A 17,112-nucleotide genomic window follows, 5' to 3' on the forward strand; every position below is an offset into this window, starting at 1 on the left:
CAGTCCTGTTGCCAAGGACAACCAGAAATGAGGTTTACACGTTGCACTTTCAGAGCCAGAGAAAGACAGCCCTAGTATATCAAGTCTCGGAGAAACAAAGGGTGTGCATGGACAGAATTAGAACTAGTGGCATGACGATTATGCCCCCCAAAAATACATCGAAATAAATACATTAAATAATGACAAATGAATTCACATCTATTGCGTTGCAGTGCAATGCAGCAACACCTGACAAGTAAAACCTTCTGTACTGTCTGCTTCTCTCTGATGTTGTGGCTGATATTTTGATCTGAGAGGTAGGCAGCTCTCCTGTTTACAGGCCAACAACACAACCCCTCTTGTCCCCCAGAGACAGACTGCCACCATCTCCATGCTCCTCTCTACCAATTATTTCTCTAGCTGTCATAATTTGAAGTAATTATCCTACCTGTGGTATTAGCATGTAAAACATAAGAGGAAGACTATGTCTTGTAAGTCTAGGTAAACAGTGTGTAAGGTTTTCTGGGTTGATAATAACACTGACTTGTCAAAGATGTCAAGGCACCATTTTCAGAAGCCCAGTCTGAGTTGTTTTCTCAACACCTCCTTTCTCTTTCTCTTGTATTGGGTGACAATGAATAGATGGTAAGAAGAGGCACAATTTTCAAGCCCCTTAAATGTGAGAACTGTGTCTCTGTAAAGACTCTCCTCCTCACCTTGTCTTTCCCTCTCCCCTTCTCTAGCTCCTTTTTTGCGTTAGAAATCTTTGCCCTTGCGCTCTCCAAATATCTCGCCTCTCTATCTTTCCTCTTTCTCTCCCAAAGTGTGCCTTGGCCCCTCTTTCCATCTCTCTCTCTCTCCCTCTCTCAATCTCTCCCTAGCCTTATCTGCTTAGCGTGAGCAGCAGATGCCACTAGGTGTGACGAGGTGCCCACCACCCTGCTGACGTTTCCCTGCTACTGGGGAAGGTTGGGAAATGGAACACTGATCGTCCAATCAGCATCAATCCCCTTTCCCAGCCTCGACATCAATCAGCAGCTGTAGTCCACTCAGGGGGTAAGGGACTGTGGTTGGGGGGGGTGTGTGTGTGGGGGGAGTGCTGCCAAATGGTAGAATGGCAGTGGTAAAAAAAGAAGGGGAGAGGGAGTCGAGGAAAATGGAGGAAAGAGATGGAAAGAGAGAGAGATGTGACAAAAAGGACACCAGGTGATAGGAAAAACAATCACCTAATGGGTATTTAAACCCCAGTGCAAACACGTCCTTCCTTTATAACACCTTTTGCCGTCTAACAAACACCCAACAGCCATTCCACACACACACACCTATAGATTGTTCATCAAATTTCCATGCTGTTTCTCTGCGGGACCACATCTTCACTCACATTTGGGGCATCTAGGGTAGGAACTGTAGCTCTGTGTGTGTGGGACTTTGTGAGTGAGAGAGTATGTGTGTGCATGTGAGATTGAGTGTTTCTATGCGTGTGTGAGAGAGACGGAGAGAGTGTGTGTGTGTTTATATGTATGTGTGTGTGTGTGTGTGTGTGTGTGTGTGTGTGTGTGTGTGTGTGTGTGTGTGTGTGTGTGTGTGTGTGTGTGTGTGTGTGTGTGTGTGTGTGTGAGGTATTGATCCTACCACTGCTAAAAGGATAAGGGGACACAGGCAAGCGGCAATCCAGTCCATGCCTCTGTCACATCATTTAGCTCCACACCTGCCTATATGCATCACCACAAGCTGTAAACATACACAACATACAGTAGGATTTTCTGTTGTATTCAAGACAAAATGGTGGTATATTTAGAATATGAGCTCGTTGTGAAAGCCAGTTTCCTCTCTTCGCTGGTAGTTCATAAAAAGCTGGGGAGCAGAGCATGGCAGAGCAGGGGAAGTGTGTCCCTGAAGAAGCCCGTTTTGAGTGTCGACTATGGCCCACATCTTGCAGCCCAACTCTGGGACACGCTGGAGCCTCAATCGAGCAGCCCTCAGTGAGAACATACAAGGTAACATACAGTCTCAGGATCTGGAACGACATCATCATAGACATCAGTTGTATTGTTGATTGCATGGTTTTGCTATGTGAGACACATTTAACCAAGACAACTGTGATATACTTAGATTCTCTGTATGTCCTTGGACAACAGAATGGTGGCCTGGTGGACCAGGCTGATTATTTTCCATTTGAATAAACAGTGAGTGCAGCGGTCAGTCAGATTGACCAGGCAAAGCCAGGCTGCTAGAACATGTAGGAGTTGGAGCAGGCTGGTCAGCCAGCCAGTGGTGAGGCAGCAGCAGAATCCTCTCCCTGCCAGGAGGTTTGTAGAGAACAGCAGCGTGGCCATGACACCCTGCTGATAAGACTGGGACTCCCACAGTCACAGGAACAAGCAGACAGTGAGCTCTCCTACTGGGTCGGGATTACAGGCACAAGGCCTTACCAGAACACTGGTCTCACAGAAGAGACTCAGACTCATACCAGGAGGTGAACCATCTGTCGGCATCTTCATGTCTTCTCTCCCCTCTCTGAGGGGTGAGAGGGCTGAGACGGCCTCCTGAGGGAGGCTCAGCTTCACCTGGATCAGGAGTCAAGACAACATGTCCTCACCTCAGCTGTGGGGGTGTTGCTGATGTCACTGTGTTACTGACCCTGTCAGCGCTGGACAATCAGACGGAGAACACCCAAACATCTACAGACAAACATGAACATATAGAAATACTAGATGGGCAGCAACCACTAAACCATTTACCAATTACAACAACAGTTTATCGACTCGCCTCTTTCAAATTAAACAATGCACTCAGTAAGCTATACCATAAATCCTGCTATGCCTCAACATTGCCAGGTTTGGGTCTTGAGATTAAATGTGGGTAGAGATTTCCGATTCAATTCATTGCAGCAGCAACATTCCATGATAGCTTAAGCTGTCATCACGAGAGCTACAGTAACAGGGGAACAACATTCAGGGGCCATTTTGTCTGGCTTCAGAAAAAGCAGATTCTAAAGCCATCTGGCTCCTGAATCTTTCACAATGCAGAAGCTTTTACTTTTGGCTCTGTCTCCAGAAATCTTACTTAAATACAGACTCACTGGTGGTGTCATCCAGCAACGATAAACAAACCAGATATAAAACTGACTATTTCAAAAGGCTTAGGAAATGACTATTGTATATTACTGTGAATATTGGAGCAAGGAGCTTGTGACTTTTTAATAGATAAGCATACTAACTCTAACCTTGTGCTAGAAGACAATGTAGAATAATTCTTTAAAAGACTTCAAATCCCAAGTAAATGTGAGTACGTGTGTGTGAGTATCAGCTGTGTTCCAGTAGTTCATCATCCTCTTTACAATGGTACTTCAGTTTTAGTGTTCTGACCCTGCCATTGTCATTTCCCAAGTCTAAAACAAAGACATTTATCAAAGATTTAAAAGACCCACTACAACCATTGTATACTCTACTGTACTTACTTTTTACTGTACTACAATTTTTTGTTCTCGGTCACACATAGTAGCGCTGGCATCTTGCAAGATGCCACTAGCTGTGCTAGCTCGTACTGAGAGAGAAAGCTGTTATCTGTGGAGATGACTAAATATTTCATTAGTGTGACCCAGTGAATGTTTGCGTTCTCGAAAAGTGGTCCAAGCCTCCTCATGAGAGCGCAATGGGACTGAGACAACACTACATGTAGCCTAAATATAGGAGAAGCAGGCCTTGGGACTCACAAAAGAACTCTTGTATCAGAGGAGATCTAGATTCTCGTTTACACAACTGATATAGTATACAGTATATTGTACTACCTTGGCATCTTATTTCATGTCAGGAAATGCCCAGAAGACCTCCTTAGGCGGAGGTGATGACTAACCAGTCAGCTATACCTCTGACTGGCCTGGGATGGACCTACTTGTACCGTACCTTACGGAGATGGGTAACCTGACCCCTGTATAGCTTGAGGAGATAGGCCTAAGCCTCTATCTTATTGGCCTGCTATGACCTCTGTTGAGGCATGGGCTTATAGTTACCTGGAAAATATTTAACCGAGACAACGGAACAGTTCACTGCATCCTGTTCCCTTATTCACATCTTTACAGGTCACACCACTGGGAAGGCACCAGTGTGCTGGACTGTGTGTTTGGTTCACTAGTGGCTGTAATGGTTTCACATCTGAGACGCGCCGATAGTAAAGTCTACCGAGTGTGACTTGACTGTTAACAATAGGTCTACACAAACATGCCAACACACTCACACACACACACATGAAATGTGTGCTCTTCCCTGTGTGTTAACAAAAGCAGGGTGGGCTGAGAGTCATCTGATCCCCTTCATCGTCTTCCTGCTGTTGATGGTCTGGGGAGCTTCCACTCATTGTCTGACACGGACACACACACACAGACACACACAAACACACACACACAAACACACACACACACCGCCCAACTAAACATCTGCCATTTTTTTTAACCCCTGCTGGCTCAGAGTGTGAGCGAGGCAGGGGATGTTGTGTAGCGCAGAAGGAGCATTTATCAACTCAATACTGACCCGTGGTTAACCCCATAGCTGCTCTACAGGAAGCATGTATTCTGGATCAGCTGCTAATACAGTAGATGACATTTACAGCTCAAATGTCAGAATCAAGTTATACTGGCAGGTAGTACACCTCCCATCAACCACTACCCTTTCAAAAGTACATTATAATGAGTAGGCAGTGTTTCCAGGACAAACACATACAGCGTGACGATGGTGTGTCACATGTTGTGAAAACAGAGAGAGAGAGAAAGAAATGGAGAGAGAAAGAGAGATAGAAAGAGAGAGATAGACAGACAGAAATAGAGACACAGAAAGAGAGATACTGAGAGTAAGAGAGAGAGAGAGAGAGAGAGAGAGAGAGAGAGAGAGAGAGAGAGAGAGAGAGAGAGAGAGAGAGAGAAGAGAGAGAGAGAGAGAGAGAGAGAGAGAGAGAGAGAGAGAGAGAGAGAGAAGAGAGAGAGAGAGAGAGAGAGAGAGAGAGAGAGAGAGAGAGAGAGAGAGAGAGAGAGAGAGAGAGAGAGAGAGAGAGAGAGAGAGAGAGGGATATGGTGATGCTGATGGAGAGAGAGAGCCTACTCCATTTCCCAGTCAGAGCAGACAACAGTCTCCCAGGGACCAGCATGGCCTCTTTCCTGGGCCTCTAAACCAATTACGGTGCTAGCATTGATTGAGGCCGCACTTTAAGGCTTTGTATACAGAAGTCCTTTACTTCACTGGTTATAAGATAGACCATCTCAACCACAGGGTTTGGATAAGTACCCACATCCATAAAGACACCCCAAGCTTCATGGCCAGTCTTTGGTCCATTGTCCTTGACAATGATTACTAACAATGATTGTTTTCAATGTTCGGTGTTATGTATGGAGATGTGGAAAACATGGTTCTTGGTTATCCTATTGTCGTGCATGCAGATGTAGGCAGTGTTGCAGGGTTGACCAGGAGGCCAAGGTGAGTGCTCTATTGCTGCTAGCATGGCTGTGTTCTGTCAGCACTCCCCCATCCCACATTACAGGGATAGCTGGGCAATAATGATTTATGAAGGAGAACGGAGAGGTGATCAATGGAGCGCAGGCCCACAGATAAATGATGAGGCAAACAGCATCCCTACACCCATGATAGCTCCGCCCTGAACGCTCCTGTCACAGGCCAGGGTGCTGCTCAGACCTCCACTTCGCCCATAGCAAAGCCTAGTAACACACACAGGGTTAGAAGGGCCTCCATAGCAATCAAACAGATGCATCCCTAAATACATATTTCAACTAGCTCTTGATGCCATGTATAATATACAGTAATACAATGCATCTGGTAATACCTGAATGAGTCCTACATGTTGATAGACCTACAGTGATACAGTACAACACGCATACAGTGTAAAGAGCTTGGTTGAGGAATAAGGTCATTATCCTTATCAAGGAAGTTGTTTTTTCCCTGTTGGAATAGAAGGTCCCCTGTGAATGTCTGGATGTAGGCTTGATGGACTGAACTGAAAGAAAGACAGAACAAGAGAAAGGGAGAGCGAGAGAGAGAAAGAGCGTCCAGACATACAATGCTGCTGCTGCCCAACACAACAGGCCATTCTTTCAGCTCGCGCCACAACCCTCTCCACAACTGAGTCCCTGCCGCTATTCTCCTGCTGTTCCCTCTCTCCTTCTCTCCATCTCTCCTTCTATCCCTCTCTCCTTCTCTCCTTTCAACGAGGGGGGTGGGGAGAGGAGGAGGAGGGGGGTATGAGAATAGATAGGAAGAAAATACAGTCTTAAGATTAATTATCCAAGAACCTCGCTAAAATACACATTACATCAAAAAGGTTTGTGTTTTTCCACTCTCCCCCTAAAAGCTCTGTCAGCATAGGAAGTCTGGATGGACATGGGAGAGAAGCTCTTCCACTAAAGCTTCCATTTAAAAGAGTATGCTGGAAAGAGACAGAGAGGACCGTTTAGCAGACAGGAAGACAGAGGAAAATGTGATAACGATGGAGAGAATAAAAGAGAGAAAGAGAGGAGGAGAGGTAGAGGAGGAGAGGAGAGCGGTATTATAGTTGTGTTTCTTGCCACTGGGCAGCCATGAGGGATAATGTCCTCCAACAATAGGCAAGTGTGTCAACAGATCAGCGTTTAAATCAGCCCCTCCGCTAACCAAACACCGTCTGAGCACCCACACACACACACACACACACACACACACACACAGCGTAGACACACTCAGAGCACAGACACACCCGCACACACACAGCGTAGACACACTCAGAGCACAGACACACACACAAACACACATGCTACTTCGCCATCATCACATATACGTTGCTACACATCACAGCTCATCAATATCACACCAAAAACCTTCATAAGCACTGATTCACTCAGCCTTTCAGTTGCACAGACAGATGTATCTCCCTCTTGCTCTCTTTCTCTTTCTATGTATATTTTTCTCTCTCTCATTCTCGATTTTCTCCATCTCTGTTCTCCCCACCCCCATCTCTATCTAATCCCGGAAGCTAGGGCATCACTCGCAAGAGGAAAGGTAAATGTCAGAGATTTACCTCAGTGCTGTCGTTGCTCCTCTCCTTCCCTGCTTTATTCCACAGAGAGAATCAGAACAAACATCCTAACAGTCTGACATCTCTGCATCGTATTCCACCAAAACAATCCATGAATCCACCCCTCCAGTGTGAGCCAGTACTACAGTAGCTCCCTGGCTAGCTCATTCAGCCAGGCAGGCACAGGCAGCTAGTAGGCAGCTGCCTTTTTTCCTCAAAGCTCTACAAGCAGAGCAAATTAGAGGTCCAGCCCAGCTTAGAGGCTAAGCCAATGTGAGCTATTCACACTCCAGCTCCTGTCTGAGGCCAATGGCTGCAGCCCCCCAGCCCCCTGCATGCTGCATGTTCCCGCCCACAGCTCCCTACACCCGCAAACACAAACACACACACACACACACAAACACACTGTATTTCTATCTCTCTTTCACTCTCTTCTTTCTCACTCTCTCTGAGTCTCTTTTTCTCTGAATCTTTCTCATATCCTTCCACCGCCGCTCACGTATTCGTTTACAGCTGCTGCCTTGGTCTCGCTAACACATGAATACACTTTCTTGACCCACCAACATGCGCTGCTCCCTCCTGATAAAACGAGGCTCTCTCGTCAGCCTCCTGCAGGTCTCGTGACGGAGGCAATCAACCCCAGGGAGGTGAATGCTGGGTTAATTTAAGGCTGGAGGATGGGGTGGGGGTGGGGATGGGAGATATATGGATGGGGGGTAGGGGTTGGTGCTGGTAGTGAGATCACAGCTAGAGATGGGGCTGCTCAAATAGATAGTGAGGGATTTTAGACACTGGTACAGTGCATGGATGTTTTGGCCAATGAGGATGAAGCAGTAGTGTCCTGGTGGCAGTGTTGGGTGTATTGTGAACAGAGTGTGTACAGAACGGGGTCCACTGAGCACAGTCCGGAGCAGGGCTAAAGCAGAGGCATGGTCAGGATTAGGGCTGGGGCAGTTTTACAGCCAGAGGAAGCCTGGGGGAGCAGGCTGGAGGCTGGAGGGAGGCTGGAGGGAGGCTGGACAGGGCAGAGCAGAGCAGAGCAGGGTAGGGTAGGGTGGGCAGGCCCATACCTGCATGGAGGCTATTGCTAGGGGTTTATCCAGCCTAGCCACCCGCCCTGGGAGCTGCCCTGGGGGAGCTGGGCTGCAGCTCTGCCCATGGTAGAGCCTCATATGCAGCTGCATACTGCTTAACGTCTGCTCAACAGAGTTACAACACTTCTAGATGTATTTTTAGTAATGAGTTAACTCCGACACAGTGTCACTACGCAATGTTTTGAGAAGTACTATACTGTATGTTGGTTCAGGGTGCTTAAGGACTGAAGAGCCTGAAATCCTTGAGTACTAGGTTGTAAAGTGAATGTCAGTTAAGGAAAGAGTGAAAAAACACTAGTCAGTTCTCCTGACAGACAAATGTTCAAACATATGGTAAGGTCGACAGTTCCCACCTGTCACAGAGTCCATCAAAACTGGTGTTGCTAGTCCATTTTCGATGGAATCTCATAACAACTAATCCCATTGTATCCAAGACAGAACCAGCATGGTATAAACCATCCTGATGTAGAACCGCATCAAAGAGAACACACTGTATCTTAACATAACCACCAAATGCTACCCGCATTACAGCAGTACAGGTGCACTGTTGCTATTGTATTGAAGATGCATCGAAGAGAATAGAGCAGTAGCCAGACAAACAGTAGCCAACACAACAAAGTGAGAGACATCCCAAAGCTGGAGGAAGGAAGAGCTGCTGCTATTTTTAGTGCTAGAGGATGAATCATTTCCCACCCTGTGATCCGCTGATTGTTTGGCGAGGAATTAGAGATGGCCAGAGGAACACTTCCTGTCTCAGATCAATCCCAAGTTATCAAACTCTCCTCATGGGGACAGCAGGGCCAACCAAATCTGACCAAGAAAAAATGCCACTGTATGCAGGGTAGGCACACACATCCTGCATATACACACTCTCACACACACACACACGCACACAAACACACGCATACATAAATTCACACTCAGACATTCACAAATGCCATTACTCACGCCATAACAGGATCCTTTCCAGACAAAGATTGGAGGAAAGGAGGATAAAAACAGAACCTCGTTGTTCATAATAAATAGTCCATGTCTCCATTAGAAAGAAACGAGGCTAACTTAATTACAGTCCACTGCCAATCATAAAATCCACATACTGAAGCTAGGTCTCTCCTGGAAGAGTGTCATGGTTTCCTGTTCTATATATAGTAGACTTGGTTTATTCAACGACTCCATTGTCTCTCTGTTCCCCCGGCAGTTAGGGGCTCCCAAACTGGCAGTAAAATGCAGGTGTCCTGGGAAGGCTAGGATGGATGTCCACCTCCAAGTTACTGATATAAACACATCAGACTGCAGTCTGGGACAAGATAGGGTTAGAACATACTGGGATGGGACTGAGTCCTGCTTGATCAAGGTGAACATCCTGCAGGTTCACAATGCTTCACACTCATTAGGGAAAATTAATGGTTGTACGTGCCAGGAGTCCATGGCAGATTGTGTCATTTTGTAAACCTGATTTAACATTTTACTCAATAGGGCTCTTCAGAGAGTGATATTGTGCAGCCATTGTTGATATTTCTTCAGGTTGGCTATTGTCAGTTGAAGGCAGATACCATTTGTCTTCCGACGCAAAGCAAAAACATAAACAACAACAACAACAGAGAGGAAGCTAGGACTACAACCCCCAGTGCCCTCTACTACCCACTCCTACTGTGGTGCTGCCAATCATACGAGTAGGAGCCAGTGGAAGGCTCTTCTGTGGGTACAGCCTGATAGCCTACACAACAGCATTCTTCTTGTTTTGTATGACATCAATGTGTGTGTGATTGTATGTTATGTGTGCTCACAGAACTCAGGTTCAGAAGAGCGATACACAGTGCACAGATATCCTGTAATAGGCATGTTGTAAGAGTATGCCTACACAGGTAGGCAAACCATTTAGTATGCGCAGAGCAGATACACATGCACGCATCAACACGCACAAACTAATCCGCACCTGTCCCCACTCCCCATACATCATGACGAGGACAAAACCACCAAATTGCCCAGTATCTTCAGAGATCGTCAATGCTATTATTCTGCCATCTCTCACCCTTGCGTACCAAATGAGAGTTTAGCACAGTTGCTATCAGGCTACATGCGAAATCTTAACCGTGTGAATGTGGAAAGCAGGCAAACAGAAGCTGGGGCCCACTCATCTGTTATGGGGCTGAATGGCCATCATTAGCATGAGGCTCCAGCAGCACCCTGCAATGCAGCGACACACACACAATGGCGAGTGCCACGCTTCCCCCTGCCGTTCCCCCAGAAAAGCCCTTTTGTTCCAACAGCATCTGGACCTGACCTCCATGCATTCGAGGCTGATGACCCCCTCCCTCCCCTCCTCCCTCCATTCCTCTTCTCCTTTCCACCCCTTCTCAAAAACCTGCTCTGCCTCTACAGCAAGTCCCCCCCTCCCCTCCCCCCCCCCCTTCTCGTCCACTCTTCACACACTCTCTCACACCTCCCCCCTCCTTCTCTCAGCTACAGAGTGCAGCCGTCTCCTGGTCCTTGAAAAGAAGGTCTGTGTACTAGTGGGCCTTACACAAAGCCTGCAGGCTGAATTAGAAAACCAAAAAGAAAAAAGCACCACGGCTACTGGCCATCTGTCCCTCTGGGTTGGACGTGCCTACCCGTGTGCCTGCCCCCACCCCCCCCCCCACCCCCCCCACCCCCGCCCCCCCCTCCGCTTCCCTCACCTAATTCCCCTCCCCACCCCCACCTCTCTCCGCTCCTGTAGCCTGTATGGGCACCATCAACGACCACACTGCCATGCATCTACCTCGCTCCCCTGCCTGTATACGTTCCAGCCTTCACAGATCAGATGGCGGATGGGCAGAATGAAGAAGGAGAGCGGGAGGAGAGAATAAGGCGAGCTGCCACTTGCCTGGTTGTAGAAAGAGCCGGAGCCAGCGAATCAAGCCGTAATCCTTTCTTTGTGTGAGCGGCAAACAGAGAAATTTGTCTCCAACAATGATTCCCCAAGAACGGCAGTGGAGTGGAAAACGAGAAAGCGAGAGAGAGGAGGGAGGGAGAGGGGGAGAGAGAGAGAGGGAGCTACAGCGAGAGAGATCAGCAAAGACGGAAAGACAGCAGGAGCAGTGAGCGTGTGACAGAGAGAGAGAATGAGAGAGAGAGGCAGCAGCCACCGTCAAGCCACAGGGACCCTGACACTCACTGTAGGATTTGAAGTGAAAGAAAGGAGAGCGAGAGGGCAGACAGAGAGAGGGAGAGAGAGAGAGAGAGAGAGAACGAGAGGAATCAGGTGGGGGAGGGCGGAAGGCTTGGTTTGCTGGGTGGCTAGAACGCTGGGATAATGTAGAGATAACCTAGGTCCCTGAGCAGCAGCTGTAGACGAGAGAGGGAAATGAATCCCGCGAGAGAGTGACGTTTCTGTCAGTTGTGACATTTGCAGCACATGATAACAATGGCCATCTGTAGCAGCAGGACTGGGGAGGAGGGAGGAGGGAGGAGGGAGGAGGGAGGAGGGGAAGAAGGGAGGGTTAAAGAAGGGGTGGGGAGTTCACATGGCGAGTGTCCTCTTCCTAAAAACACAAAACAACAGTCAAACCATCCCTGGCGTGAGGACAAGCACCTGTTCGAGTCAGGCATGGGGGGAAGAGACAACACCACATGTGCTGGGAGAGGGGGAGGAGGACAAGCAGAGAGAAGGACAAAGGAAAGAGACGAGTTTGGGTTTGATTTCCCTGTTTTTGTCAGAGTTCGCCTTGTCATGCTTTTTTTTTCATACAACATTTGTATGCCACTCTTGTCTTCAGTCAAATTCCTTAGAGAAGGAGAGAGAGGAAGAGGGAGTACAGAAGATATGTATCTCTCAAAAACACAATGTTTGATTTCGAATCCATTCTACACCAACACATGTCCATTGTGAAGGTTGTATCGCATTGCCTTCTTTTCTTCATGATCCTTAACAGAATCATTCAACATCAGAAATATTCCAACAGCTTAGTCAGTGAAAGTATCAAGTCAGTTCACTGATTTCAACTCTGCATCTACACCCCAGTCTACTTTTCTCCACTCTAATTCTCAGCACAAATTTCAATTTTAAATCAAGCCCAATCAGTTGTAAAATATCCTATTAATGGTTACACAGGGGCTCCTCTCTGTGCATGAACCTCATGGAGGATATGTTAAGGTAACAGTCTGCCTAGCACCAGTTCTGTCTCTTTTTCTGCTTTTCTAAAATGTAATCTAATAATTGCAATGTACACATTAAACATAGGTGTTTTATAAGTAATATTCTATATTTGAATATCTTTCAAGCAGGCCCCCCAGTTCTGCTCCCCACCCCTGCTCCCCAGCCCTGCTCCCCAGCCCTGCTCCCCAGCCCTGCTCCCCAGCCCCTGCTCCCCAGCCCTGCTCCCTCTCCGCTGCTCCCCAGCCCTGCTCCACAGCCCTGCTCCCCAGCCCTGCTCCCCAGCCCTGCTCCCCAGCCCTGCTCCTCTAGCCCTGCTCCCCAGCCCTGCTCCCCAGCCCTGCTCCCCAGCCCTGCTCCCCAGCCCTGCTCCTCCAGCCCTGCTCCCCAGCCCTGCTCCCCAGCCCTGCTCCCCAGCCCTGCTCCTCCAGCCCTGCTCCCCAGCCCTGCTCCCCAGCCCTGCTCCCCAGCCCTGCTCCCCAGCCCTGTACACCAGCCTTGCTCCCCAGCTCTGCTGCTGCCTTGCCCATACCCTGATACCTTATCTAGAGCCCAACATGTTCGCATGTTCACATAATCAGGCAGGAAATCTATTTTCAATATATCAGAAAATCATAATCCTGAGCAGGCCGGCAGTTGGGCACCGGGAAGCTCAGAGAGGAGGATTTACCAGTCACGTGGTAGGGAGGGAGAGAGAGAGAGAGAGAGAAGGACACAGAGAGATTGAAAGAGCAATTCAGTAAGCGAGAGAGGGAGCGAGAGAAAAATAGAGATTGAGAAGAAAAGAGTTGAACTAAAAAAAATGAAAATATTAATCCAGCCTAGAAACCCCTTTTCAAAGTGGTGCACTGCCCAAGTAAAACCATGTCCGAAGACAAAGCACACATTGATAGCAGACTAACTGACACAGTCACACACACATACAACACACACCACCTCAGATGCAGGAACAGCAGTTGTGTGTGTAGGGAAAGACAATCTCTCTTCACTGACCGTGCCTGTGCATACAGAAACATGTGATCATGAATACAGTATTCCATGGGAAAACTCAAGGACGGATTGAAAATACACACACACTGTGGATTTGTGATCAACTGTATTCAGTCCTCAAAAAGACACTTTGTGGTTCATTTCCAAGTCTTCACGGAACCAGAGGCAGACTCAGATCTACCAGAACAGAGCCCTCTACCAGGCACAACAGACAGAACCAGTCTGACTTAAACAAGCACACATTCGGGCAACTAGGGGTCTGTCTAGCAATTAAAGCACTGATTCAACTGGCACAAACATGACAGTTGTCCAGTCTGACATCTGCCTGTTCGGCCTTCAGCACTCTGTCTGCTGTAGCTAAGGGAAACAGCTATGGAGCAGCTCTCCAGGGAGATGGACAGGCTGGGGGACAGGGAGAGAGACAGGGAGAGAGACAGGGAGGGGGACAGGGAGAGAGACAGGGAGGGGGGCAGGGAGAGAGACAGGGAGAGAGACAGGGAGGGGGACAGGGAGACAGAGAGAGACAGGGAGGGGGACAGGGAGGGGGACAGGGAGGGGGACAGGGAGGGGGACAGGGAGGGGGACAGGGAGAGAGACAGGGAGGGGGACAGGGAGGGGGACAGGGAGAGAGACAGGGAGGGGGACAGGGAGACAGAGAGAGACAGGGAGGGGGGCAGGGAGAGAGACAGGGAGGGGGACAGTGAGAGAGACAGGGAGGGGGACAGGGAGAGAGACAGGGAGGGGGGCAGGGAGACAGAGAGAGACAGGGAGGGGGGCAGGGAGAGAGACAGGGAGGGGGGCAGGGAGACAGAAGGGGACAGGGAGAGAGACAGGGAGGGGGACAGTGAGAGAGACAGGGAGGGGGACAGGGAGAGAGACAGGGAGGGGGGCAGGGAGACAGAGAGAGACAGGGAGGGGGGCAGGGAGAGAGACAGGGAGGGGGGCAGGGAGACAGAAGGGGACAGGGAGGGGGGCAGAGAGGGGGGCAGGGGAGAAGAGCTGCTTACTGTCCCCTCCCTGCTGGACATCCAGTATATAGGACTACCCATCATACCGTATACAGTAGGTAGTGACTGACATGGCTCTTGGGATCCTGATTCATTCTCCAGCTTGGCTTTGGCTTTTGAAAAGGGAGAGGAGGAGGGGGCTACTCACAAGGCACAGCATGGCGGTACAGGTTGGCCCGGATGGTCTGCTGAAGCTCATGGTCTGGAGAGGACTTCTGGAACCTCAGGCTCAGGTAATGCTTCAGGTCTTTGTTTAGCTTGTGACCTGAGGAACATACACAAACACACATACACATACACACATACACACATACATACACACACACACACACACACACACACGTATACACGCACACACATGCCCTTTAGATTATGGAAAGATACAATCAGGAATAATATTACTCATCACTACATTCTTATTGTCTGAAACATTTGCAATATTGTCTGACATTTGACCAGCAATGAAGCACAAAGACTTGGATTCCAGTGGATGCTTGGATTCCAGTGACCTTTTAGTTGTTGAAATGCTCTTGGAAGCTCAAATGGGGCATTTAAACAAGTGAGGAAGATGATTGTTTTTCATATCTCTGCATTGATAATAAAATAAGTGACAAAAGAAGAATAAAGCAGTAATAATCTGTAAAGAGAGAGAGAGACAAGGAACATAGAGTTTGTGAATAGAGGGATAAGCTCAGGGACAGAGGTGGGAGGAGATAATTGATTAGCCTGTTCCCTGATTGGCTTGTGCATCTCGGTTTAGGATAGAGTCTCTCCAATCAAAGCGTGCGAGGCTGTCTCTCTCTGACTGTGTAGCGAAGCTCGGCCGTCACAATGGGGCCAGATGGCCAGAGCTCGCTCTCACGCCAGGGTCTCATTTAGGACCATTTAATGATCTCCAAATATATGATCCATGTCTGGGGAGCTGGCCAGACTCTGTGAGGGCCTTTCCCAGGGTCTCCTGAAGGGTCCAGACTGACCATGGATGGACACTACCTGACTGTCTGGGAAGAATAAAAGCTTGCTACTAGGACATCTGTACTCTACATCCTCATGGATCCTTTATGTTAGATTCAATGCACTAGTTTGCCCACCATCACATGCAATGTCCAGCTGCCCACCATTATTTATCAGGGACAGCACAAATTGTACAGATACCTTAAATGCAGACATTCGTTGCCCACACAGTGTCCATCAGTGAAGACATTTTCTGGCAAACGACTGTGCTGTATTTTTCCATTCCCCAACACAAACACACGCACACAGCCCTCTGTGTGATTCTGTGCAAGCAAAGCACAGTCAGGTAATTGTTACCTAGCAACCAGCCAGTGCTGACAACCATCGTTATAGTCCCTGCTAGGCAAGCAGCACTAGGGTCAAAAAAATATAGGAACAAAACACACACACACATGCACGGCAAACACACAAGCACACAAACAAACACGCACCCACACAGGTCAATATGTACATCCTCTGCGTCCTATATTCCTCAAATACAAGTGTAAACGATATGCATCTCCGGTATGACAGTGATAAAACTGCATTAATCACAGCCAATCAATAAACACTAATACTACAACCATGTACAATGTAGAACATGCCATGGCGTTCTGAACGTGGGGTGATGTAAGCTCTCCTCTCTGGGCCTCCCCAGGGTGGGGAGGCCCATTAGGCAGGAACAGCTCCCCTCCTGTGGCTGGTGAGAACAGGCAGGGGCATGAGGCGAGCAGGCAGCCCAGGTGTCATGCTCCATCAATGAGGAAGTCATCAAATATTTAATATTTTCAAGGATTACAGCCATGTGCCCCAGGGATTACAACCACACTGTGGCGCATGCGCGTGTGTCGGCTGCTTTTGTTGCAAAATCTCTGTATTTCTCCGTCTTTCTCTCTCTATTTTTCCCATTTCTTTCTCTACTGATAGAGAAGGGCACAGCCACTGACGTTTCCCTCTCATTCTCAGACAGGTCAACAGAATATTCCTACATCAATGTCTAAGCATGGAAGATCCCCTGGTCGTTAGGAGAGATAGAGAATTAGGCTGATATTTGTCTGCTGTGATGCTCCTGATCTGCTCTCTCACAGACAATGAGTTCATGATCAGTGTTGGGTTGAGAAGCTGAGGCAAATCCCTCCTGGTACACTCTGGCCCAGATAAGGAGCTGAGGGAACATAGTGAGGTCAAGCACCCATCTCAAACACACACACACACACACATGGTGTCTTGACCACTTCTCAAACACACACACACACACACACGGTGTCTTGACCACTTCTCATACACACACATACAAAACATATCAAAATAGAGTCTGTCTTCTGAAATGATCAGGTCCAAAAATGTCATTTCACTCCCTCCAAATGTTTAGAATAGGGTATGTTAGTGGATTATAATAGGTTCCTGGTTATGTAGCTAGAGTGAGGTTTAACAGGGTATTGGAGATGGGTCCTCCTCACACAAATCACAGAACTCCACTGGGACACGTGAGAACCCAGTGAAACAGTAGAGAAGCCTCGAGCATGGGGCAGACATTTTGCCTGTTGCTTGCTGTGGCTGAGTGCGCAGAGGTCAGTGTGTGTCCAGAGTTGTGTATGAGTGTTGTAAAGGGCTAAGAGATGAACAGGGGTGTCAGGCTTCCACCCACACAGGGAGAGAGATAGAGAGATGGGTTTAACCCAAATAAGAGTGGATTATACACATGCTATGCCTCCATGCCTCGAGTCAACATTACATAACCTTAAATCTAGTTATGCTTCCCTGTCTTATTTAGGGGGGAGGAGCACGCCACAGTGGTTTCTATCATGTAAAGACACACAGATTCTCTCTCTCTCTCTTTAACTCCCTCTTTTACACTCTT

The 17,112-nt window shown here is 48.2% G+C and overlaps 1 protein-coding gene across 13 annotated transcripts in view; it reads right to left on the reverse strand.

Annotated features, from left to right (window-relative positions):
* Positions 1–17,112, reverse strand: part of LOC134018844 (membrane-associated guanylate kinase, WW and PDZ domain-containing protein 1-like) — a 74,973-nt gene that overhangs the window by 35,828 nt on the left and 22,033 nt on the right. For 12 of the 13 annotated variants that reach the window (XM_062459137.1, XM_062459142.1, XM_062459133.1 and 9 more), the window contains exon 2: positions 14,407–14,523. In XM_062459137.1, coding sequence (XP_062315121.1) covers positions 14,407–14,523 — 117 coding nt within the window. Of the gene's footprint in view, positions 1–7,035; positions 7,256–14,406; positions 14,524–17,112 lie in introns of those variants that run through there. The other variant, XM_062459140.1, reaches the window with a different exon arrangement.

Source organism: Osmerus eperlanus, chromosome 4 (genome assembly GCF_963692335.1).
Source record: "Osmerus eperlanus chromosome 4, fOsmEpe2.1, whole genome shotgun sequence".
NCBI classification, from domain to species: domain Eukaryota; kingdom Metazoa; phylum Chordata; class Actinopteri; order Osmeriformes; family Osmeridae; genus Osmerus; species Osmerus eperlanus.